Below are 24008 nucleotides of genomic sequence, written 5' to 3' on the forward strand. Positions count from 1 at the left end.
GTCTAATAGCACCGAGTACTATTTTGCATATTTTGAGTTCCTCACTTACTCTACTTGTCTTAAAGGTATATGTCCATAATGATAACTACAAAGCAAATGAAATGGGAAATAAGGGAGCTTACACTTGTAACTTGCCAAAGTGTTTATTCTTCATGTGAAAGCCCAACAATGAAAGTTGTGGGTATCACAATGCTAAACATCTCCTTGGATATTGTTCACACGTAAGCTCTTTCCAGCAGGACATCATTGGAGAGTGATCAGGAGGGTGATTACTTTTTTTTTTTTCCGTTACACTTCCACTCCCCAGAAGTGATGAGGTCTTTGGTAATATTCCAGTTTTTCTTTTGGCTCGGATCCACCTTGGATCTTCTGATCTGTACAACATTATGACGCAAGTGAGCATGAGGAATTCCTAATGTGGAACCAGAGAGGAGGTCATGGACAAAAGCATATGAAAGTATCTTTGGAAAACTTCTGTAACTAGTACTCAGGATCTGGAAAGAACCACTAATTGGAGTCCTGCCTGTTTAAGAGTGACTAATATTTATTGTTGACACTAAAGCTAAATGACCACTTTTTCAGCATTTTGTTTCTGAGCATCAAAGGAAGAGAACGTCATGAGGGCAGCACGGTAGCACAGTGGTTAGCAATGTTGCTTCACAGAACCAGGTCCTAGGTTCGATTCCTGGCTTGGGTCAGTGGCTGTGCGGAGTCTGCACGTTCTCCCCGTGTCTGCGTGGGTTTCCTCCGGGTGCTCCGGTTTCTTTCCACAAGTCCCGAAAGACGTGTTGTTAGGTAATTTAGACATTCTGAATTCTTCCGAGCAGGCCGGATATGTGGCGACTAGGGGATTTTCACAGTAACTTCATTGCAGTGTTAATATAAGTATACATGTGACGATAATAAAGATTTTTATTGTAGGGAAAAAAAACTATTGGGGGTTTTGGCTAAGATTTCTCCAGATGTGAGGCATAGCACAGGGGCTGCACTAAGTATAATAATAATAATCGCTTATTGTCACGAGTAGGCTTCAATGAAGTTACTGTGAAAAGCCCCTCGTGTATATAATAATCTTGATATATTTTGATAACTTTTTAAATTTTCTGTTCCAATTTAGATGATATTCCTTCATTGGCACACCTCAGTCGCCTAAAAATCCGATCAACACTAAAAAGTGAATACCTTCGTTTTGATAAATTTATCCGACAGTTACCACTTCCAGCCTGTCTGCATGATTTCCTTCTTTATAAAGAAGTATTGAAATTATACGATATTCCAAACATTTCAGAGATTCGAGAAGAAATGCAAACAGAAAATGATTACATTGAATATTCAGAGGATTGATCACAGAAAACATCTGTGTGGAAGGTAAACCGAAAAATATGAAAAGCCTGGTTGTTGTATCTTAATGCAGGGTTTTTCAAACTTTTTTGCCCGTGCCCAATTTTTTACCAACTGGCCATCCTTCGGGACCCACTCTGACCTTTGCGACCCAAGCCACCCGAGCATTGCGTTCGACATTTTCATTTGCCTTTAATGCAATAGGTGAGCCTGCTTGGTCCTTACGACTTCACTTGCTTTGTCTTTCAATGTTACATTCCTGCTAAGGGCTTTAGCTGATGAGTTAAGTTCTCACTGTGTTGCTCTTTTTAACCTTAGTCTATTTGCTCTGATTACGTCACCTTTGCTCACGAGTCACCAGGTACCTTTATGATACCGCCACGTGGTTCAAGTGCAGGTTATGATTAATAATACAGCACACCGCTTAGTAAGGATTAAAACAACGGTCATTTATTATATACAACGAGCAATATTAATACACTAATACTACTATCTATATAATAAACCTATCACTACTGGCCAATACTTAACTTAGGAAGAGCCCACCAGGTCAGGGAAACGAATGGCTTGTCCAATCAGATCTGGCCCGCGGGATTCAAAAGGCTGCTACAGGTCGGTGGCTAGGTGTCTCTACCGGATAGCGATCGCTGGATTCAAACTTACTGTTGCCTGTTGCTGTTCTTGCGACGGTCTCGAGCAGGCGAAGAGGAGAGAGAGAGACATCTGAACTTGGCCCCTCACTTTTATAGGGCCCAGGGGCTTCCCGCCTCCCGGGGCGGCCCTTGACCCTGAGTCCCAAGTGATTGGATTTGTTCCCAATCCCTGGGGTCGATGTGTCCAATGGTGAGGCGATTCCTCGATCGGGGGGTGGTCGTTCACCTGTCTTTGTTTCGGCCACTGCAGGCGCCGACAGGTCTGGCCCGGTATTCAATTGCTAATATGTTGCAATTGTTCCCGGGGATAGCCGATTTAACTGCAGATGTCTGGATAGATGGGCTGCAAACAGTCCTGAATGTAACTGCAAATACCTGGGTTGATGGGCTGTTGATAGCCCTGAGTATCGATCTGGGCTAACTTCCCCAGAGCCGAATATGCAATACTGTCTGCAGCTGCCTGCTTGTGTCTTGTTAGCTGCTTTTCCCAGCAGTCTTTCAGGTTAGCCATTTCAAACTGGGTTTTGGCCAGATTAATCGGAACGCAGCCATTTTACGTGGCTACAGCTGCATCCTTTGAAAACAAATCAAGAGGTTTGTCCTCAAACTCTCCATGCTTAGTCTTCAAATACCTTTGGAAGTTTAAGGGTTTTAATCTTTCATTTGCCAGTACTTACCTGCACACAATGCAAATGGGCTTTGCATCCTGATTTGCGCTGGTAAATTAATAAAGCCATACGTCAAGAAACCATCTTTATACTGCCTTGTTCCAAATTTCAGCTTCTTTCATAGAATAGACCTTTCATAGAATTTACAGTGCAGAAGGAGGCCATTCGGCCCATCGAGTCTGCACCGGCTCTTGGAAAGAGCACCCTACCCAAGCCCACACCTCCACCCTATCCCCATAACCCAGTAACCCCACCCAACACTAAGGGCAATTTTGGACACTAAGGACAATTTAACATGGCCAATCCACCTAACCCGCACATCTTTGGACTGTGGGAGGAAACCGGAGCACCCGGAGGAAACCCACGCACACACGGGGAGGACGTGCAGACTCCGCACAGACAGTGACCCAAGCCGGGAATCGAACCTGGGACCCTGGAGCTGTGAAGCAATTGTGCTATCCACTATGCTACCGTGCTACCCCTTGCAGACAGTATTCTTCTTGATGGGTTGTCCATCAGAGGCCTTGGGGTTCACACCTGCACTGCTTTGTCCTGCCTTGGACTCTCCTGAGAAGCTTTCTCCAGCAGATTTAGTTGTAAGACTGTTTGTGTCTCTTCCTTATTACAAACTGGTCCATCTTCAGTTCTTCACACATTCCTGTTGCTTACTTACTGGCAGCTACAAAATGGAGGAATCTCTCCTCCATGATTTCACGACCAAAGCACTGATCGGGTGACGTCAGTGTATGTGCTGGGGCCTGACCAGTTCTCTGCCGCCAATTCTGGTGGGACAACCCTTCCGTTTTTAAAAAGAAATTTGGTCCTGTGACAGCGTGCCGATGTCAGGAGACGATACTGGGCCAACGCGTTGACGTCAGGAGATGGCAGTCTGCCCTGCTGGGCACCAGGCCTGTGCACTGCTGCATGTGCCTGAGGGGGCATGCATGCGGATGGCATTCTCTTTTTTAAACAGAACATGGCGTCCTATGAGTTTTATTTGTGAAGGCTGATGGCTTATAATACATAATTATAGTGACACGATTGCAGAGGTTTCAAACATTCACACAGATTTCACATGCTGGTCCTTAAATTCCACTTGCCCTGCCCCAGAGAAGAACCACACGCCATTTCTTTTCTGTGTTGATGTTGGTGCCTTCTTCTTGAATCTCAGTTTGAACAGCAAACAATTTGCTGCAATCCCTGTTTATGTGGCTATTACATGCTTCCTCCTCCCTGTGATGGTGTAGGCTTTGAAATACTTATGGAAGCCAGTGAACTGGTGCTGACCGCCAGCATCGTGACCCGCCGTTTTCAGCCCTCACACAAACTTCACTCGGCTGCTCTCCATGTCCTTCACAGGCACCGAGCTCCAACAGTCCCACCGCAGGAAGTACCGCCCCTGCCTTCTATTGGTCAATGGAACAATGAGGCACCCGATGTGACGTTAAGAAAGCTAATCGCCCATTGGATAATCAGGGTGCTAATCGGATTGAGCAAGGCAAAATGCTGCAGCTGCTGGCAGTCGTCGTTGACATTCGCAACCTAAAAGCCGATTGCGGTCGTTGTGCGCTTCTCTCGCAATCGGGAATTCCGCAACCGATCACTCCGTGACATCCCGACACACACTGGTGGGCCGCGACCCTGAATTTAAAAAGCTGTCTTAATGCTTAAGTTGTCAGTTAGTATTAAATTGGCACATGTATACCTGTGGCAGCTTGAGTTTAATTTAGCAATTTTGATTTTTTAAATTAAACTTTTTGCTCATATATTAAGATTTCCAATCTGTCGTTGTTAGTTGTGAAAAGTGGGCTGTGAACAGTACTTCACATTTATGATGCCACTGGAGTGCCCAGCCCTAATTGCCCTTGAGACAATGGTGATGAGCTACTGCTTCAGTCCCTGAAGTGTACGCACACCCACAGTGCTGTAAGGGAGCGATTTCCAGGATTTTGACCCAGCAACAGTGAAGGAACAACAATATATTTCCAAGTCAGATGGTGAGTGGCTTGGAGGGGAACGTACAGGTGTGCAAACTAGTTTGCTGTCCTTGTCCTAGGTGGTAGTGGTTGTGGGTTTACTGTCTAAGGAACCTTGGTGAGTTCCTGCAGTACATCTTGTAGATGGTGCACACTGCTGCCACTGTATGTCGGTGGTGGAGGGAGTGAATGTGGATAGAGTCCTGATCAAGCAGGTTACTTTGTCCTTTATGGTGTTGAGCTTCTTGAGTGTTGTTGGAGCTGCACTCATCCAGGCAAGTGGAGAATATTTCATCACACTCTTGACTTGTGCCTTGTAGATGGTGGACAGCCTTTGGGGAGATCAAGAGGTGTGTTACTTGCCGCAGGACTCCTAGTCTCTGACCTGCTCTTGTAGCCGCAGTATTTATATGGCTGGTCCAGTTCAGTTTCTGGATAATGGTTCTCTTTCCCCCCCCCCCCCCCCTCCACCCCCTCCAACGTTTATAGTAGAGGATTCCATGATCATAATGTCATTGAATGTCAAGGGGCAATGGTTAGATTTTCTCGTTGGAGATGGCCATTGCCTGGCACTTGTGTGGGACAAATATAATTTGCCATTTTTCAGCCCAAGCCTGGATATTGTCTAGATCTTGCTGAATTTGGACATGGACTACTTCAGTACCTGTGGAGTCGTGAATGGTGCTGAACATTGTGCAGTAATCAGCGAGCATCCCCACCCACATCTGATCTTTTGATGGAAGGAACGTCGTTGATAAAGCAGCTGAAATAGTTGGGCCTAGGATACTACCCTGAGGGAATCTTGCAGTGATGTCCTGAAACTGAGATGCTGGACCTCCAACAACCACAATCCCCTTTGTTAGGTGTGACTCCAACCGGCGGCGAGCTGTCCCTTGATTCCTATTGACTCTGGGTTTGCTAGGACTTCTTGATGCCGCATTTGGTCAAATGCTACCTTGATGTCAAGGGCAGGCACTCACATCATCTCACTTCTGGAATTTAGCTATTTGATATGGCAATCACACCATTCTTCTCCAATGCCTCTCTGTTGCGCACCTCCCAATGCGAGTTCCCTTGGTTGGTTTCTGTTCTGCCTCTCAAATTGTACCCAGAATGTCTTCAGCAAAAGCAATTCCCTAGCCTCTTCCATCATTCTTTCTGAGTTCCCCAAGGATCTGTTTTTTTTCTTTTGGCTTCTCCTCTTCCTCATCTGCACAGAGGTTTTGTGCTCCTCAGGGTGAGAGCTATCTGTATCTGTAATGGGAACCATTCCATTCCCAAGCCAAAATGTCAGTATGCAAAAAGAAAAATGTATTTGCCTTTCATGAACAGAAGATGTCCCAAAACACTTCAGCCAATTAAGTATTTTTGAAGTGTCGGCACTGTTGTTATGTAAGAAACACAGCAACATTTCTCAAACAGCAATGTGATGATCACCAGAACATCTTTTGGAGATGTTGGTTGAGGTGCAAGTTTTGGTTAGGGCATCAGGGTTAAACAGTGTCATGGGATCTTTTACATCTGCCTGAGACTGCCTTAGTACTGCACTGGTATGACATCCTTATTTTTGTTCAAGTCCTGGCATGGGACCTGATCCCACAACCTTGTGACTCAGTGTGAAAGTACTATTAAATGGGTCCTGGCTAACACCACTAAATGTAGAGTCAGACGCACTCTATTCTGCCTTAACAACATACAACAATACTGTTGCGATATCCTGGGCTAGGGTGCAGACAATTACAGCCCCGCTGACCCGGAGTCTCAACACAATTGAAATAACCAATAATTCTTCAAAAAATATCCAGTCTTTTGCCCTCGGCTGCCCAATGATTACAGTCACCAGGTTTGTAAGTTTAAACACAATTACTTTATTTATAACAAGAACTATAAGCAAATATGCAGGAAATACAACTAGTTAACTATTATCTAATTCCTAATCCCCTCCAACATACACACGCACGTGTACACCCCCCCCCCCCCCACACACACACACACATACATCTTTGCTTCAGATGGCTGTTTCTAGCACACTGCCCTTCCAAATTCAGATTTCCAGCCTGTAATAGTTTTCACTGTAGATTCATTTAGGTTTCTGCAGTTTCAGAAATACAGCAATTGACAATATTTCTGGAAGAAACACGAGGGAGGGAGAGAGAGCAGGTCCTTGACTCTGTGCCTTGGTCTCAACTCTGCTTTTCTTGGGTCTCTGGGAATTATCCCACTCAGGCAGGAACCAATCACCACCACTTGTACCAGGCAGAATAAGGCCTTTTGGCTCATTCATTGGCCACCAGCAAACTAATCAAATAGAGTCCCACCTCATCTGTCGGGTGCCACAAAGTCTGAGTTCTCCTGTTCGGACACTAATACCAAATACTATGTTGCAACTTCTTGAATTCTTCATTCTCTCTGCTGCTTGACTTAAAGAAACATGTCCATTAAGCATCCAAGGAACAAAAATGAGAGCGGCAAAAATAAAGAAAGGGGAAATAAGGGAATCAACAAGAAGGACTCTTACAATACCAACCTCAAAAGAACATTCCCTACCACTCCCTTTCTAATACCTATGATCTTTCTACTCTTACAAACTGCACAGTCTTTGTGCTTTGGGCTCATGCTAACTGGGAGTTGGATTGAAACAGCCCAAATGTATTACATGTCAGGTTCTTAAAACCAGTAGATTAAGGAGAATTTCATCCTATATGTCTGAACAGACTGGGCTAGATTTTAACTCTAGGTCAAAGGCCATTGTACCATCCAGTTCACCTTTTCATTCTTGTGAAATGTATTCTCTTTTGAAATAATTTTATGCATGATAGCCAACAAGTGATTTAAGAAAATCCAAGTACAGCAGTTATTTAGCTGTTTAAAAGAACATAGTGATTGATGTATTTTGCTTGTCAGGAAATTAAGTACACTTGTGAAACAAATAATGAGGCATCACCTGATAACATACCTCTAGATTTGTATTTATTATTTAATTGGCTAATGGAAATTGAGTGAGGCCAGTGAAAGATTTTTTTTGATGCAATGGAACAAAAACATTATGAATCCCAAATACAATACCTTTGACAGCTGTCAAAAATTCTCATAGTAAGGAGCAAATTAAACCACAGTCACCACGCTTACCTAATGAATAAAGTGAGCTGAACCTACAACTTGCTGACTTGCAATAGATATTTTTTGTATAATACAAAATGTGGAAGAATTTTCCAGTTCTGGAACCTTTACTGCAATGCTTAGGAAACTTGGAACAAGCATCTTCAGTAAATGCCTGGAATTCTATTATAATGCTTTTTAAATGTGGTGAAAATGTGCATGAATGGCTAATGGTCTAAGGAGGGCAGCAAAGACTCACAAACCAATCTGACTATGGTAATAGTTTTGCATTCTCTCAAAGTCCACATATTCTCACTGTCAGATTATAGATTTTAGGAGTGGGATGGGCAGTGGGGAAGAGATAGACTCACCTACAGAGCTGTCAAAAGGATTTTTTATTTTATAGCTTTTATGGTGCATACTGTCAGATACTCACTTCTAATGTAATTGAATGCAGTCTATTTTTATACTTTGAAGACACATGTGATTTTCTGTACATGAACCTTATGGTTTTTTATTATTGACATTTCTGCCATCAGTCACTACATTTGAGACAATGTGCCAATGTTTGTTTCAACTGAATTTTCTTTACCATTTTAAGACAAAGAAATTACAAACAAAGGAGAAACATGTTTGTTTTTGATTTTATGGCGCATTTCTCTCTCGGCATTTCCGGTAAGTATTACTTTGATGTATTTTCTTTTAATAATTTCTGATGTAGAAAGAAGCAAACTGATGAATGGTCAGCAGAAAGAGTCTAACTTTGGTCATCGCCATTAAAGACGCGAAGAACAGGACTTGTTAGATGACCAGAACTGAATGATTAGAGATGAAGTATAAATGAGCAAGGAAGTGAAGAGTTGGTGATGGTTCTTCCAAGCAGAGGCATTTTGAGAAAGGACTGTGATGACATGAAGAAGAAGTAAAACCAATTGGATAATGAAGATGCCTTTCACAGACTTCCCTTTGCACCTCATCAATATACACTTGTGAGAATAAAATGTTACCTTACTGAGAGTGGGAGATGAAGAAAGCTACTGTGAAATAGCCATCAAAATTATATTTTGGTGCTTATCAAACGAGCAATGTTCCACTTAACCAGTGAGAATGCTGGAGTTTGTTCATATATATGAGCTGTACATTATATTTCTGTGTACAAAGCTTGACAGTTGCAAAATACATGATTTACTCAAGCCCTTAATTGTGGGTTTTTTTGTTCAGTGTAAACTTGCTGTATGCATAAACCATTTTAATTTTCGAACAAAATACACAGACCGCCAGCTCTGTCATAACAAACATTTTATTGCAGCTTGGAGAAAAATAAATCATTATGTATTAAATTATTTTCATATCACAGAATTTTCTTTTTGCCAAATAAAACAGCATTGTTTAAACATGTCTTAGATTGCTATGTATCTTACAAGCAGTTTGAGCAACATTTACAGCCAGGTAGGACGTTCTACAAGTGTTTGCATGGACTGTTGTTCAACTTTATACTGAGGTCCCCTCCATTGATCTCTGAATACCAGACACTAAAGCCTAGCACATGGTCCCTACACCCAGCTTTCCAAGGGTACATTTAGGAGCCACATCAAATTCAGTCTTTCCCTTATTGATGTAGATGAAGGTGGGGTGCAATGAGCAGATCTGCAAGTTACATTCTGTTTCTGCCTGTCTCAGACTCTAATGATTGGTGGGAGAGGAAGTAGAAAAGCTAAGCTTATTCTTTTAAACTATTTTTGTTCAAGGCATTTTCGCAAATGTACACAAAATATCAGAAGAACAATACGACAACTCAATAAACAACCACAACACTCCTCCCCCTTGGCACCAATATCATGCCTTCCCCATTTTAAACCCCCTTGCTGACCCGTTAAAAAAGTTTTTTTTAAAAAAAATCGATGAACGGTTTCTACCTCCAGGCAAACCCCTCACTCAACTTGATCTTCTCCAGCCTCCGGAATTCTACAGGTTGCTCACCCACACCTCTGCTTTCGGCGATTCCGAGTACCGCCACTCTAGCAAAATCTATCTCTGGGCTTTCAGTGAGGCATAGGCCTCTCTCACCCCCTGGACTCCCGGGTCTTCTGACACCCAAATTATTGCCACCTCCGGACACTGAACCGGCGACGCACCCAACACCTTGGACATCATGTCCGAAAGTCATGACCAGAACATGTGAACGTGCTCCCAGCTCCATCTCCCATTTATGCTTACTATCCCCCACCAGGGCTCCCATCCACTCTATCAATTCCTTATAGATATCCAACACCTTCCCCTCCCCTATTTTGTCTTTTGACAGCAACTTCCGGGGTTCATATCCCTCTATTCCCATCCTGTTCATGTATTTGTCAAGATGCCCCTGTCCGGCCCCGGGGCCTTCCCTGTTTGGATCGCCCCCATAGCATCCATCACCTCTCTCAGCCTAATTGGGACCCCCAGGCCCTGAACCAGCCCCTCTTCCACCGTTGGAAATTCCAACCCACCCATGAACCGTGCATCCCCTCCTTCCCCTAACTACAGCCTTGAGTGCCTCCTACAACATGGTGGCTGTGACCTCCCCCTTATCAACTCCAAGAATCCCAGAACGGCAGCCCACACTCGCTCACTCACCTCATCTGCCAGCAACCCCATATCTAGCCTCAACTGCAGCCATTGAGCCTCCCCCTGAACCACCCACACATCCACCAAATGTGACAGGTGGTCTGAAACCGCAATCGGCGAATACTCCGAGTCGGCATCCCCCGCCAGCAGTGCCTTGTCCATCACAAAAAAAGCCAATCCGGGTCGGTGCACGTGGGTGAAGTATAAAAACTCCTTTGTCCTCGGCCTCCCAAACCTCCAAGTGTCTGCATTCCCCCCCCCCCCCCCCCCCCAATGCGCTCCATGAATCCCCTCCGCTCTCTCGACACTGCCGACACCCTTGATGACTGGGATTTGACTGGTCCAAACTTGGATCTATGACCGTATTAAAATCACCCCCCATAGTCAACCGAAACGAGTCCAAGTCCGGAACCTTCCCCAATACCTGCCTCATAAAATGCAATTCATCCCAGTTCGGGGCATAAACGATTGCCAGGACCACCGGCATCCCCTCCAACCTCCCACTGACCATCACATACTTACCCCCCGGATCAGCCATAATGCTCCCCACCTCTTTTGTTTTCCCTGGATGTCGTTGTTCGATTTTTTTCAAACACAGTCAGTTCCTGAAGTCTCCAGGTCAGAGGTTCTCCCACTCCCTGCCTGAAGGATTGTGAAGGCCCCGAGCTTCGTCATTTATTTATTATGTGCTCCCAATTAGAGGTGCTCACATGCAGGTCTAGTTCCTCTCCACACTCCAAAAGTCGGTGAAGGCTCCGAACAATATCCTTTATTTATGCATTCCTGAATAGGGGTGTTCTCATGCATTCCTCTCCATTCCGTGAATGCAAGTCTCATCCCCTTGGAAATCTCACAAAGAGAAAGACAGCCAATAGAGGGATGTGGCGCAGTTAAAGTTGCAATAAAACTGTTTTGTACAGATTATACTACAGCAAAACCTACAGGCACAATATAACTCATTTGTTATGTTCTCACTGAATCTTCCCTGGGACCTATGAAAATATGCTTTTATCTACAGTGACTTTCTTTTCATTGCAAGCCAATATTTCCTATTCATCTGGCGTGAAGGCATCATAGAGGATCAACATCCCCTCTAATTATTTTGTTGCTTGTTGCCTATTCATTTAAGGGTGCAAGACCTTGACATTCTTTTGGTGCGGTTGTGCATGTGTTGTAACTTGCACTAATGGAGCTGCGTGGGAATGTCTGGGTTGCGGTTGCACACCTCAGAGAACATTGGTTTGGATGTATTGGAGCCAAAAGAATCATCATTTGTGCCATTCCAGCTATGTTGCGATATAAGGCAGTATTTCACATCCCCTGAGTGATGTGAATACATTCCTAAAGACACCACTGATATTACAATTCTCTAATTAATCAGTCCTGTTATCGCCGGTACAAAAAATCCATTCCACTCTCTCAAGGCAGTGCACATTAAGTTAGTGACTGTTCTCGTTGCCATATTTTTCAGTGTCTGCACCAATGTTTATGCTCAGAAAGCATCTTTCTTTTTTTAAGGAGATTCACTAAGCTCCAAAACTGGGTTTGCAAGTTGAGTTATGAATGCCAGCTGGCCTTCTGGTCAGCATGTTGCTCCTACTATTAGGTCACCACCTCTGCTCTTGTTTAATTGTGCCGTGTGTTTTCCCTCCGAGAGTCTCCTGCAGCTCGCTCGCTCTCAATCCACCATGGTACATGTCTGAGTTGGTGCTTGGGAAGGGAATAGTATGTGCTGTAAAGTATATGTTAAGATGTACATGAACAACTTGTATTTATAGAATGCCTTTAACATTAAAAAATGTCCCAATATGCTTCACAGCAGCATTATAAATCGAAATGTGACCTGGAATATCTTCGAGATATTTCAGCAGGTGACCAGACGTTTGCCCAAAGAGGCAAAGTGCATGATAAAGGAGAAAAGCAAGGTCGAGGAACAAAAAGTTCCTTGACTGGTGAAGGCATGACTATTGGTGGCGGAATGATTAAAATGAGGGATGCTCGTAAAGCAGATATCTGTGGTTTGTGAGACGAGAGGAGATTAAGGAAATATGGAACAATTTCAAAACGAGGATGAGAATTTTATAATTTAGTTGCTTTTTTCAAATAAATGTTTTATTAAAGTTTTTCCAATCAGCGTTTTTACATAACAAAAATAGAAATACAGATAGTAATAGAAAATAACAAGCATACCCCAAAGCTTACAATAAAACTACTTACAAAACAAAAAAATGTTTTTTTAAACAAAACAAGGTGGGCTTTGTCGCCATGCCCAACTCACATTATATCAACAGTACCCCCCACACCTGAACCCCCCCCCAGGATGCTGCTGACGCTTACTGCTCCCCTAGAAAGTCAAGGAAAGGTTGCCACCGCCGGGAGAACCCCATCAAGGACCCTCAAGGCGAACTTTATTCACTCCAGGCCGAGGAGCCCCGCCATATCGTTAACCCAGGACTCCACACTCGGGGGTTTTGAGTCCCTCCACATCAACAAAATCGGTCTCCGGGCTACCAGGGAGGCAAAGGCCAGTACCTCGGCCTCTTTCGCTTCCTGCACTCCCGGATCCTCCGCCACCCCAAATATCGCTACCGCTAGACTCGCCTTCACCCGAGCGTCCAAAACCCTAGACATCACCCTTGCAAACCCCTGCCAGAATCCTTTAAGTGCAGGGTATGCCCAAAACATATGGGCACGATTCACCGGACTCCCTGCATACCTCTGGCACCTGTCCTCCACCCCAAAAAACCTACTCATTCTTGCCGCCGTTCTATGCGCCCAATGCACCACCTTAAACTGGATTAATCTGAGCCTGGCACATGATGAGGAGTTCACCCTGACCAGGGCATCGGCCCACAGGCCCTCATCCAGCTCCTCCTCCCACTTATCCTTCAACTCCCCCACTGAGGCTTCCTCTACCTCCTGCAGCTCCTGATATATGTCCAACACCGTAATAATTTAGTTGCTTGACCAGGAGCCAATGTAGGTCTGCAAACCCGGGGGTGCTGGGTGAACAAGACTTGGTGCATGTAAGATCATGGGCAGAAGAAGTTGAATGTTTTCGGAGGGTAGAATGTGAGAGACCAGTCAGTAGAGCATTGAAGACTTGTCTGAAGGGAACAAAAGCATGAAGGTTTTCAACAGTAGAGCTGAGATGTGGGCTGTGTCCAGTACCATTCCAAAGGTGGAAATATGCAGTCTTCGTGATGGTGTGGCTATGTGGTCAGAAGCTCATCACTGGTTGAAACATGACAATGTGGTGAACAGAATAGTCCAGCCTCAGACAGTGACCACGGAGAGGAATGGAGTTGGTGGATAGGGACCAGCGGCTCTGAGGGAGCTGAGGTTAATGGCTTTTGTCTTCCTAATATTTAGGTGGGGGTAGTTTCTGCTCATTCGATAATGGATTTCTGTCAAGCAGTCTGAAAATTTAGAAAAAGTGGAGGGTTTGAAAGAGGTGGTTGTGCGTTAGGGCTGGGTGTCGTCAATGTACATTTGGAAAGGGAGACTGTTTTTCGATCATGTCACCAAGGGGCATGCAGATGAGAAGTAGAAGGTAGCCAGGTATAGATCACTGGGGAATATCAGAGGTAACCGTGCAGGAGCAGGAAGAGAAGACAGTGCAAATGATTCTCTGGCTACAATTAGAGAAGTTAGCAACCAGATGAATGCCACAACTGGATGACAGTGGAAAGGCATTGGATAAAGATGGTGTAGCCAACAGTGTTAAGGTTTGCACTGAGTGCTGAATTTGGTGCGTTTGAGTGCTGTAGTGAGAGTTTGGTGACTGAGGGAGTATAAGGCTTCATTTTTATCTAAAGTCTAGTCTTTTATTTAGTTAATTAAATTAAAAGTGGCTGTTTGGTTTAGAAGAAGGTGAATTTTCAATCAGTTTTAAACAAAGGTTCTATTTGTAGGTACTTGCAGCTGGAGCTTGTTAATTAGTTAATTGGATTAGGCCAGTTTTCCGAGGCTAGATTCACAGTATAAAAGTGATCCCCTACAGTGCAGACTTTGTTTGCACTGAGTGCTGAATTTGGTGCATTTGAGTGCTACAGTGAGAGTTTGGTGACTGAGGGAGTGCTGAATTTGGTGCATTTGAGTGCTATAGTGAGAGTTTGGTGACTGAGGGAGTGCTGAATTTGGTGCATTTGAGTGCTATAGTGAGAGTTTGGTGACTGAGGGAGTTAGGTGAGGAGGGAGTAAGGTGCTCCTTTCATTTTGTTTCCTACATTTCCGCAAAGAGCGAGAAGGGAGCCAGGAGTTTACAGAGTGCAGCTGACTGGGAGCAGAGTCGGAGGGCGGAGGTCCAGTTGGTCCACAGGGCAGCTATATTCTGTAAGGTAAGAGGGGATGGAGGCTAGGCCAGTTGCATGCTCCTGTAGGATGTGGGTGGTGAGGGACACCACCGGTGTCCCCGCTGACTATACCTGCGGGAAGTGCACCCAACTTCAGCTCCTCAATGACCGTGTTAGGGAACTGGAGCTGAAGCTGGATGAACTCCGGATCATCCGGGAGGCAGAGGGGGTGATAGAGAAGAGTTACAGGGAGGTAACCACACCCAAGGTACAGGACAAGAGTAGCTGGGTTACAGTCAGGGGAAAGAAAACAAACAGGCAGACAGTGCAGGGATCCCTCGTGGCCGTTCCCCTTCAAAACAAGTATACCGTCTTGGATGCTGTTGGGGGGAATGACCTACCGGGGGAAGGCCCTAGCGGCCAGGTCTCTGGCACTGAGTCTGGCTCTGGAGCTCAGAAAGGAAGGGGTGGAGAATAGAAAAGCAATAGTAGGAGATTCAATGGTTAGGGGAATAGATAGGAGATTCTGTGGTCGCGAGTGAGACTCCCGGAAGGTATGGTGCCTCCCGGGTGCCAGGGTCAGGGATGTCTCGGATCGTATCTTCATGATCCTTAAGGGGGAGGGGGAGCAGCCAAAAGTCGTGGTGCACGTTGGTACCAACGAGGTAGGTAGGAAAAGGGGTGTGGAGGTAATAATCGAGTTTAGGGAGTTAGGCTGGAAGTTAAAAGCCAGGACAGACAGAGTTGCCATCTCTGGTTTGTTGCCGGTGCCATGTGATAACGAGGCTAGGAATAGGGAGAGAGTGCAGCTGAACACATGGCTGCAGAAATGGTGTAGGAGGGAGGGCTTCAGGTATTTGGATAATTGGAGCGCATTCTGGGGAAGGTGGGACCTGGGGAGCAGCCAGAAGTCGTGGTGCACATTGGTACTAACGATGTAGGTAGGAAAAGGGGTGTGAAGGTAATAAACGAGTTTAGGGAGTTAGGCTGGAAGTTAAAAGCCAGGACAGACAGAGTTGTCATCTCTGGTTTGTTGGAGGCTAGGAATAGGGAGAGAGTGCAGCTGAACACGTGGCTGCAGAAATGGTGTAGGAGGGAGGGCTTCAGGTATTTGGATAATTGGAGAGCATCCTGGGGAAGGTGGGACCTGTACAAGCAGGACGGGTTGCATCTGAACCAGAGGGGCACCAATATCCTGGGAGGGAGGTTTTCTAGTACTCTTCGGGAGGGTTTAAACTAATTTGGTAGGGGAATGGAAACTGGGTTGGTAGTCCAGCAACCATGCTAGCCGATATTCAGGACGCCAAAGCGTGTAGTGAGGCAGTGGGGAAGGGAACACTGACAAAGGAGAGTACTTGCAGGCACGGAGATGGGTTGAAGTGTGTATACTTCAACGCAAGAAGCATCAGGAATAAGGTGGGTGAACTTAAGGCATGGATCGGTACTTGGGACTACGATGTGGTGGCCATCACGGAAACTTGGATAGAAGAGGGGCCGAACTGGTTGTTGGAGGTCCCTGGTTATAGATGTTTCAATAACATTAGGGAGAGTGGTAAAAGAGGTGGGGGGGGGGGGGGGGGGTGGCATTTTTAATTAGAGATAGTATAACAGCTGCAGAAAGGCAGTTTGAGGAGTATCTGCCTACTGAGATCGTATGGGTTGAAGTCAGAAGTAGGAAAGGAGCAGTCACCTTGTTAGGAGTTTTCTATAGGCCCTCCAATAGTAGCAGAGATGTGGAGGAACAGATTGGGAAACAGATTTTGGAAAGGTGCAGTAGTCATGGGTGACTTTAACTTCCCAAACATTGAGTGGAAACTCTTTCGATCAAATAGTTTGGATGGGGTGGTGTTTGTGCAGTGTGTCCAGGAAGCTTTTCTAACACAGTATGTAGATTGTCCGACCAGAGGGGAGGCCATATTGGATTTGGTACTTGGTAATGAACCAGGACAAGTGATAGATATGTTAGTGGGGGAGCATTTTGGAGATAGTGACCACAATTCTGTGACTTTCACTTTAGTAATGGAGAGGGATAGGTGCGTGCAACAAGGCAAGGTTTACAATTGGGGGAAGGGTAAATACGATGTTGTCAGACAAGAATTGAAGTGCATAAGTTGGGAACATAGGCTGTCAGGGAAGGACACAAGTGAAATGTGGAACTTGTTCACAGGTACTACATGTCCTTGATATGTATGTCCCTGTCAGGCAGGGAAGAGATGGTCGAGTGAGGGAACCATGGTTGACAAGAGAGGTTGAATGTCTTGTTAAGAGGAAAAAGGAGACTTGTGTAAGGCTGAGGAAACAAGTTTCAGACAGGGTGCTGGAGGGATACAAGATAGCCAGGAGGGAACTGAAGAAAGGGATTAGGAGAGCTAAGAGAGGGCATGAACAATCTTTGGCGGGTAGGATCAAGGTAAACCCCAAGGCCTTTTACACATATGTGAGAAATATGAGAATGACTTGAGCGAGGGTAGGTCCGATCAAGGACAGTAGCGGGAGATTGTGTATTGAGTCTGAAGAGATAGGAGAGGTCTTGAACGAGTACTTTTCTTTTGTATTTACAAATGAGAGGGGCCATATTGTTGGAGAGGACAGTGTGAAACAGATTGGTAAGCTCGAGGAAATACTTGTTAGGAAGGAAGATGTGTTGGGCATTTTGAAATACTTGCGGATAGACAAATCCCCTGGGCCTGACGGGATATATCCAAGGATTCTATGGGAAGCAAGAGATGAAATTGCAGAGCAGTTGGCAATGATCTTTTCGTCCTCGCTGTCAACAGGGGTGGTACCAGGGGATTGGAGAGTGGCGAATGTCGTGCCCCTGTTCAAAAAGGGACTAGGGATAACCCTGGGAATTACAGGCCAGTTAGTCTTACTTCGGTGGTAGGCAAAGTCATGGAAAGGATACTGAAGGATAGGATTTCTGAGCATCTGGAAAGACACTGCTTGATTAGGAATAGTCAGCATGGATTTGTGAGGGGTAGGTCTTGCCTTACAAGTCTTATTGAATTCTTTGAGGAGGTGACCAAGCATGTGGATGAAGGTAAAGCAGTGGATGTAGTGTACATGGATTTTAGTAAGGCATTTGATAAGGTTCCCCATGGTAGGCTTATGCAGAAAGTAAGGAGGCATGGGCTAGTGGGACATTTGGCCAGTTGGATAACGAACTGACTAACCAATAGAAGTCAGAGAGTGGTGGTGGATGGCAAATATTCAGCCTGGATCCCAGTTACCAGTGGCGTACCGCAGGGATCAGTTCTGGGTCCTCTGCTGTTTGTGATTTTCATTAATTACTTGGATGAGGGAGTTGAAGGGTGCGTTAGTAAATTTGCAGACGATACAAAGATTGGTGGAGTTGTGGATAGTGAGGAGGGCTGTTGGCGGCTGCAAAGAGACATAGATAGGATGCAGAGCTGGGCTGAGAAGTGGCAGATGGAGTTTAACACTGAAAAGTGTGAGGTTGTCCATTTTGGAAGGACAAATATGAATGCGGAATACAGGGTTAACGGTAGAGTTCTTGGCAATGTGGAGGAGCGGAGAGATCTTGGGGTCTATGTTCATACATCTTTGAAAGTTGCCACTCAAGTAGATAGAGCTGTGAAGAAGGCCTATGGTGTGCTAGCGTTCATTAACAGAGGGATTGAATTTAAGAGCCGTGAGGTGATGATGCAGCTGTACAAAACTTTGGTAAGGCCACATTTGGAGTACTGTGTACAGTTCTGGTCGCCTCATTTTAGGAAGGATGTGGAAGCTTTGGAAAAGGTGCAAAGGAGATTTACCAGGATGTTGCCTGGAATGGAGAGTAGGTCTTACGAGGAAAGGTTGAGGGTGCTAGGCCTTTCTCATTGGAACGGAGAAGGATGAGGGGCGACTTGATAGAGGTTTATAAGATGATCAGCGGAATAGATAGAGTAGACAATCAGAGACCTTTTTCCCCGGGTGGAACAAACCATTACAAGGGGACATAAATTTAAGGTGAATGGTGGAAGATATAGGGGGGATGTCAGAGGTAGTTTCTTTACCCAGAGAGTAGTGGGGGCATGGAATGCACTGCCTGTGGAAGTAGTTGAGTCGGAAACATTAGGTACCTTCAAGCAGCTATTGGATAGGTACATGGATTACGGTAGAATGATATAGTGTAGATTAATTTGTTCTTAAGGGCAGCACAGTAGCACTGTGGATAGCACAATTGCTTCACAGGTCCAGGGTCCCAGGTTTGATTCCGGCTTGGGTCACTGTCTGTGCGGAGTCTGCACATCCTCCCAGTGTGTGCTCCGGTTTCCTCCCACAGTCCAAAGATGTGCAGGTTAGGTGGATTGGCCATGATAAATTGCCCTTAGTGTCCAAAATTGTCCTTAGTGTTGGGTGGAGGTGTTGACCGTGGGTAGGGTGCTCTTTCCAAGAGCCGGTGCAGACTCAATGGGCCGAATGGCCTCCTTCTGCACTGTAAATTCTATGATAATCTATGATTAATCTAGGAAAAAGGTTCGGCACAACATCGTGGGCTGAAGGGCCTGTTCTGTGCTGTATTTTTCTATGTTCTATGTTAAGGTTATCAAAGGTAAAAGCCAGGTCAAGAAGTATAAGGAACAAAAGTTTAACTTAGTCACAGTCACATAGAATGTCATTTGTGACTTCAGTAGGAGCCATTTTGGGACTTTGACAGGAGCAGAAACTTGTTTGGAGGAATTCAGACATAAGAGTTCTTGGATGGACACGGATTTGAGAGGTTACAGCATGTTCAAGAGTGAAGACGTTCTGGAGAGGGGATAGTTGGCTGAAAGGACATTAGAGTTAAGGATTGTTTCTTTGGGTGATGATGGTAGATTTTGGGAGAGGGGCCAGAACATAGCATGGTTGTCTAGGATAAGGGAAGGGGATGGCTGAAACAGCTGTTCGCTGTATCAAAGACAAAGATGTCTTTGAGGTCTTTGCATTTCTTGTTAGAGGTGAGGAGAAAGGGGAGAGGGGTTTGCAGTGGAGAAAAGACGAGGAGTGCGGGGTGACATGTTTCGCTTTACAGGGTGATGTTGGAGTAATGAGTAGTTTTGGCATAGGAGAGCAGGGCCTAATAGTGCTATGTATGGTCCAGACAGAGTTGGCGATGATTGGAAAAATGTCTGCCATTCAATTCCATGCCCCTTGGACTTTAGGAAGTGAAGGTGAGAGCTGTAAGAGAGAGAACGGTTCAGGACAGAGAGAGAGGTAGACTAATGGTCTTAATGGGAATGAGGGCATCAAAGGTAAAGGTGAGGGTATAGCTGGACAGAGTGGTAACCGTGGAAATGTGACGGTGAATAGAGGGCCTAAGACTAGACAGTTTGGATTTTGAAAGTACAGTTGTAAGTGAATCAGGAAGTCTGCAGGTAGTAGTTCAGAGCATGCCAAAGGGCTTTGTTCTTAACTCAAGGGTTATGCTCAATTGCTCCTGGACATTAATGTCGTAGTTTGCACCTCTCTTGGCCGACAGCATGTCAAGGAGGATAAGCAGAAGTGACATTGAACAAGTGGTGGGGGGGTGGGGTGCTTTTAGAAGGAGGCCATATTTTCCCACCAGGTCTCAAAAATATTTTTTCGAGGGCTATTTTTGAGATTTTCTTGAGGGCTACTTTTGATTTATGGGGTTATGTTTTTCCTTTACAGAGGCTCTTTTTCTATTCTCACCCAGCTCCTTTATTGAGTGGTACAGTCAATTAATAATATTACTTTCTATATTTGTGTGTGACATGGGTATTTGGATCCGTATGGAACCAAATTTGGAAAAATCAACAATATTCTCAATAATTATCACCCCTACATTAAGTGTATAAGCCACACCACAGAAGGAAAACATTAATTTCTTGGATACCACATTATTTATATTGTCATAATAAAACAACCGGCAATGTTAGCAACAAAAGTTTTTTTGATTCAAAGTAACTGACACACATCACAATACACAAAAAGCCATCACCCTAAACATACCTTCCACAGATGCATGAAGTCACAGTGAATGCGGTTCATTGCATATGCACAAAGCTGAAGATTTTAACCAAGTACTACTCGCCTTTATGCAGAATCTCAGATCTCAATCTCTGATTTAAATGTAATAATTGATATAGCACTTATATGGATCCAGCATCAATTGCTGTTCGCAGAAGAAAATTCCAAACTTTTACCAACTTTGTGTTTCCTAATTTCACTGCTGAACGACCTGGTTCTAATTTTTAGATAATACTCCCTAGTCCTAGACTTGCCCATGGGCGGCAAAGTGGATAGCACTGTTGCTTCACAGCACCAGGGTCCCAGGTTTGATTCCCGGCTTGGGTCACTGTCTGTGTGTTCTCCCCATGTCTGCGTGGGTTTACTCCAGGTGCTCCAGTTTCCACCCACAAGTCACGAAAGATGTGCTGTTCGGGTAATTTGGACAAACTGAATTCTCCCTCCGTGTGCCGGAATAGGCGCCGGAATGTGGGGCTTTTCACAGTAACCTCATTGCAATGTTAATGTAAGCCTACTTGTGACAATAAAGATTATTAAATTAATTGATTACTTACCTCATTACATTCCTTCATTACAAAAGTGACTGCATTTCCTAAATATTTCATTGTCTGCAAAGCACTTTGGAATGTCCTAAGGTCATAAAAAGCATTACACAGAAACAGTTCATTACTGGCTGGGTACTCAGTATATTCAAATGGTTACATGGTTATATCTAACACAGTCACTGCCCCTCAAATAATTCACAGTATCCGAAAGACTTGAGATGTAATACATAAATGAAATGTTTTCTTTTAGATAAAACCCTTGTATTATTTATTGCAATAAGATCTACATTTTGCCCCCATGCAGTGGTTCTTGAAGTGGCGCAGCCTTAAGCTAGGGATTCCACATATGCATGTGTAAGTAATTTGTTCCCTCAGTGACTTTAAGTTTTCCAGGCTCCCGGTTGGCTGAGCTTTCCTTTGTTAACAGGACGGTTATCTCACCCTCATAGCGACTCGTCTTTGCACTATCTCCCCTTTGCAGCCTCTTCCCCCTTGCAGACAGTCCCCTTTGTCACCTGTTATATTACAGGGGTGTAATATATATGTTACTCATTTGTCTTGCCAAGTTATACTTAACTTGATGATAAACAGTCGAAGTCTTCCAGTAAATGACAAATTATTTATTCAGTAACAAAATAACATACTTGTGAGTTCTTTACTTTAATACTTTGACTAGTAATAGAATTGACTAAGATTGAATTAAACTAACAATGAATATAATACACTACACTCTAAGCTGGTCACACTTCTATCCACTAGCTACAACATACACAAAGAGAAGGAGTGGGAAAACTGCTTGAGCTTGCTTATTTAGCCCCTGTTAGTGTTGTCATCTAGTGATCATCTAACTGTACTGATTACGCATTAACTAATCATGTATTTACATATACAGAGATCACTACATCCCCCTTTTTTTGTTACATTTTCCTATATCAATGATAAAGAAAATTGTACATAAGAAATGAAGTATTCTGTCATGCATTGTACATCAATTATGAATCAATCAGTCAAATGTTCATAGGTTCAGATGATTCGGTTTTCTTCGTCATCTACTTGATCTTCTTAATTTGCTTGGAGAAGTGGGCACTTTAATGTTCACTTTCAAAAGGTTGTTTGACATTCACAAGTTTATTTAAAGATTGATGTAAATTCAAAGTTGGAAATACAGGCTGACGAATTTGCACTTTCAAAAGGTCATGCCTTCTAATCAATCCACCTTCTGCAGTTTTGATTATGTCAGAGCGTGGCGATATTTGTCTAATACCCATAGCAGTATCAGACCATCCTCCATCAGGATGTCTGATTCTAACAATGTCATCTGCTGTTAGAGGTTTCAGTGGTTTTGCGTGCAAGTCATAATAATGTTCCTTTTCACGTTGATGTTGAATTATTTTCAGCACACCCAGTTGATCTGGATCGTCAACTTGAATCTTTGATAGTGTTGTTCTTATTTCACGATTGTGCAACATTTGAGCTGGAGATAAACCTGAATTTAAAGGAAAGGCTCTGAATTATAGTAAAGCCAAGTAAAAATCCAATTGCGAATCACTTGCTTTGCTTAACAATTGCTTCACGACGTGTACACCTTTTCCACTTTTCCATTTGATTGAGGAAAATGCGGACTTGAGGTAATGTGGTTGAAATAATAAGTTCTTGAGAATTCCGTCCATTCCCAGCTTGCAAAGCATGGAGCATTATCTGACATAACAGTTTGCGGAATGCCATGTCTCGCAAAAGTTTCCTTACATGCTTTGATCACTGCTGTGGAGGTGAGATCTGGTAGTCTCATCACTTAGGGAAAGTTGGAATAATAATCTATGATAAGAACATAGTCTTTTCCACTTGCATGGAACAAGTCAATGCCTACTTTCACCCATGGTGACGTAGCAATGTCATGTTGTTGTAGTGTTTCTTTACATTGTGCCGGTTGATGCCATTAACACGTTGGACACATTATCATCTCTGCAATGTCTTTGTTTATTCCCGGCCAATACGCAGCTTGTCTAGCTCTTTTGCACTTCTTGATTCCGAGATGCCCTTCATGAATTTTGCTGAGCATTTCTGACCTGAGGGTTAGTGGAATGACAATCTGTCATTTCTTAAGAGTAAGCCATCTACCATAGTAAGTTCTGCTTGTATGCTTTGATACTGAGGGCAGTGGCCTTTTAGCCACCCATGCTGTAGATGATTGATAACTCTAAGCAAGGTTACATCTTCTTGTGTTTCATCACGTATCTGCTTCTACTTCTCACCTGATGCAGGAAGGGTTTCTTTATAAACTGCAATTGAGCTTCGACGTCATTGATGGATTTGAACGGTAGATTATCAGTATTTATGAATTTTGATAGTGTATCTGCTATGATGAGATCTTTGCCAGGAGTATAGATTAATGTAAAATCATACCTCCTCAACTTCATCATCATTCTCTGTAATCTCTGTAATCATTGAGGCTTCTCTCTATATTTACTAGAGGTCGATGATCAGTCTCAACTATGAACTTAGGTAAACCATACACATGGTCATGAAACTTAGTGATGCCTGTATCAGTCCAAGACATTCTTTTTCTATTTGTGCATACCTGCACTCAGTGGCAGTCATCGCTCTAGACGTGTATGCTGCAGGAACCCAATTTGTCTGGTTGTCTTGCTGAAGTAAGACTGCACCAATTCCATCTTGACTTTCGCCTGTCGAGATTTTTGTGGGCTTGGCTGGATCAAAGAAATTTAAAGTTGGAGCTTTCATTAATTGCTGTTTGATGTCCAGCATTCTGCCTGGTGTGTAGTCCACTCAAACTCAGTATTCTTTCTGATCAAGTTTCGTAGAGCAACAGTTCTTGCAGATAAGTTGG

General features: G+C 44.1%; 1 protein-coding gene across 5 annotated transcripts in view; it reads left to right on the forward strand.

Moving 5' to 3' along the window:
- The window catches only part of asb3 (ankyrin repeat and SOCS box containing 3), a 160503-nt gene extending 151372 nt beyond the window's left edge, over positions 1-9131 (forward strand). For 4 of the 5 annotated variants that reach the window (XM_072507877.1, XM_072507881.1, XM_072507880.1 and 1 more), the window contains 2 exons: positions 1118-1368; positions 8459-9131. In XM_072507877.1, coding sequence (XP_072363978.1) covers positions 1118-1344 — 227 coding nt within the window. In that variant the 3' untranslated portion in view covers positions 1345-1368; positions 8459-9131. The remainder of the gene's footprint in view (positions 1-1117; positions 1369-8458) is intronic. The other variant, XM_072507879.1, reaches the window with a different exon arrangement.
- The last annotated feature ends 14877 nt before the right edge of the window (positions 9132-24008 follow it).

The sequence above is a fragment of the Scyliorhinus torazame genome, chromosome 1 (genome assembly GCF_047496885.1).
Source record: "Scyliorhinus torazame isolate Kashiwa2021f chromosome 1, sScyTor2.1, whole genome shotgun sequence".
Classification (NCBI taxonomy): Eukaryota; Metazoa; Chordata; class Chondrichthyes; order Carcharhiniformes; family Scyliorhinidae; genus Scyliorhinus; species Scyliorhinus torazame.